The 2,500-nt window shown below is 48.4% G+C and overlaps 1 protein-coding gene across 1 annotated transcript in view; it reads right to left on the bottom strand.

Moving 5' to 3' along the window:
* Positions 1–2,446, bottom strand: part of LOC125047755 — a 4,775-nt gene extending 2,329 nt beyond the window's left edge. The window contains exons 1-2 of the mRNA XM_047646170.1: positions 2,326–2,446; positions 253–540 (exon numbers count right to left, since the gene is read on the bottom strand). Coding sequence (XP_047502126.1) covers positions 253–412 — 160 coding nt within the window. The 5' untranslated portion in view covers positions 413–540; positions 2,326–2,446. The remainder of the gene's footprint in view (positions 1–252; positions 541–2,325) is intronic.
* Positions 2,447–2,500: the final 54 nt, after the last annotated feature.

The raw sequence follows: 2,500 nt of genomic DNA, 5'->3' as shown, positions 1-2,500 counted from the left end.
CAAAAAGTGGTTTAATATGAACACACACCTATGTTGCGATTGCCTGTCCATATCAATCCATTATTTTTTTTTTGGTTTTCAACAATTACTTAACTCTCTGCTCATTATTTTTCTGCTTTGCTAGATTTTCTGTCTATATTGTATTTAAATCCAACTATATACATAAATACATATATGTTTAAACCACGAAAACCCCCGAAAACAGCCATATTTCACCACACCATAGAATACCTACTCAGACCTATCACGCACCTGCAACAACATGCAACGTGAGGTTCGCAGGTATTGCTAAGTAGGGTTCGCAGCTGTAGAACCCGGCATCGTCCCAAGTAACGTTCGTCACCGCCAGGGAGCTGCCGTACTTGTGTTTCCTGACGGTGAGGGTGCTGCGCCGGTGGTCGAAGTTGACCATGCTGCCGTTGTGGAACCAGAAGATGTACGTGGGCGGCTCCGTGGCGTACTCGACGGAGCAGTCCAGGCGAAGGGTGACCCCCGTGTGCACGTGGATCTCGGGGCCTCCCTGGATGACGGCCCGGGCCTCTGCGGGGGCGGCGGAGGGCGGTTAGGCGGCGCTCGCTCGTTTGGGGGGCGGGGTTGGGAGGGCTGGGGTATGGGAGGGCGAGGGGGGGAGGGTTGGAAGGGGTATGGGAGGACGAGGGCGGGGGAGCGAGGGGGGTGGTTGGGAGGGGTATGGGAGGGCGAGGGGGGGGGGCGATGGTTGGGCGAGGCTGGGTTGAGTTTAGGAGAGTGCAATAACTGGGTTGGGTTTGGTTGGGGTTGGGTTCGATCGGGTTAGGATTGGATTGACTTGCATTTAGTTGAGTTGGATTGCGTTGGGTTGGGTTAGGTTAGATTAGATTTTGCTTTTGACAGGTTAGACCTGGGATTGATAGGATTAGGGTTAAATTCATTTAGATTAAATTAAGATTGGATTTGATTGAGTTAGATAATATTTATTGAATGTATTATTGATAGGTTCATTAATGCTTAGGTTATATATCACCTAAACTATTGAAAATGTTACCTAAATTGTTGAGAATAATCATTACTTAAATAGGTAGACAAATTATTATAACTGTCACACAAATGTTAATTTTACCCATATAGGAAAATAAAACAATAAAACTCTCAAATATATGTGATAGAAAAAGAGAGAAAAACAATAATTTTGCCATCAGCCTGGTTCATTAAGTGGAGTCTATGACCGCTGATTAATATCCTCATTCAATTACAGATTCAAAAGGGCTCTTTGAATATGCTCTGTAAAAGGGACAGCGTGTAATCTGTGTACTCTTTGTTGATAATGTAACTGATGTAATTTGCATAATGGTTCATATTGTTCGTGAAGCCCTTTCGTTTCCCAGTGAGTTCGTGAGCATGGATAAACATTGTAGACGCTTTGATGTCAGTCTCTTTCTCTCTCTGTCTTCTTGTGCATCCCCCCCCCCCCCCTCTCTCTCTCTCTCTACTCTCTCAACCTCTCTCTCCTCCTCTCATCACTCTCTAGCTGCTCATCTCATTCTCTCGCTCTCTCTCTCTCTCTCTAGTTCGTCTACCTCTCTCTCCTCTCTCCGCTCCTCAATCTCGTTTCTCTCTCTCTATCTCTCTCTCTCTACTTGCTCTCCTCATTCTCGTCGTCGCCCTCTTCCTCTCCTCCTCTCTCTCTCTATCTCTCTCTCTCTCCCTCCTCTCTCTCTCTTTGCTCTCGGTTCATTCTCTCGCTCTCTCTCTCTCCTCTCTCTCTCATCTCAGCACTCTCCCTCACTCTCTCACCTCTCTATCTCTCTCTCTCTCACAATACTCCTCTCCTCCTCTCCTCTTGCCTCTCTCACTCATGTCTCCTCGCTCTCTCATCTCTATCTCTCTTCCTCTCGATCTCTCTCTCTCTCTCTTCAATCGTCCTCCCTCTCTCCATCTGCTCCTCCTCATTCTCATTCTCATCGCTCTCTCTCTCTCTCATCCTCTCCTCTCCCTTCTCTCACCTCTCCTCTCCTCTCCTCTCTCTCTCTCTCCCTCCCTCCCTCCCCTCCTTGCTTCCATCCCTCCCATCCCATTCCCCTCCTCTCCGCCCCCCCCGCTCTCATCATTCTCTCTCTCTCTCATCTCTCTTCTCTCTCGTCATCTTCTCTCTCTCATACCTCCCCCCTCAAAACCACAAATATTTGATGCACACACTACATACACACACTAAGGAGGAGAAACGAAGGCAACACACAATCACACCCTCTCTCTCTCCCTCTATCTTCTTCCCCCCCTCTCTTTCTCTCCATCCCCCCACCCTGCACTCCCGCTTCCTCCTCCCCCTTACCCCTTCTTTGCACTTACTTACGACCCTCAGAGTGAAAAAGAGTGACGTGGGCGGGTGGTTGGTGGTCACTTGGCACTCGTACAGCCCGGCGTCCGCAGCCTTCACGTCACGGAGGGTCAACTGCCACAGCTAAGGGTGAAAATATAGGAAAGGTTAATGGTGAGATGATCTTTATTGATGGTTATATGGCGG

The sequence above is a fragment of the Penaeus chinensis genome, chromosome 42 (assembly GCF_019202785.1).
Source record: "Penaeus chinensis breed Huanghai No. 1 chromosome 42, ASM1920278v2, whole genome shotgun sequence".
Taxonomy (NCBI): domain Eukaryota; kingdom Metazoa; phylum Arthropoda; class Malacostraca; order Decapoda; family Penaeidae; genus Penaeus; species Penaeus chinensis.
Note: the sequence above shows the minus strand (reverse complement) of the source record. Positions and strands in the feature narration are given on the sequence as shown.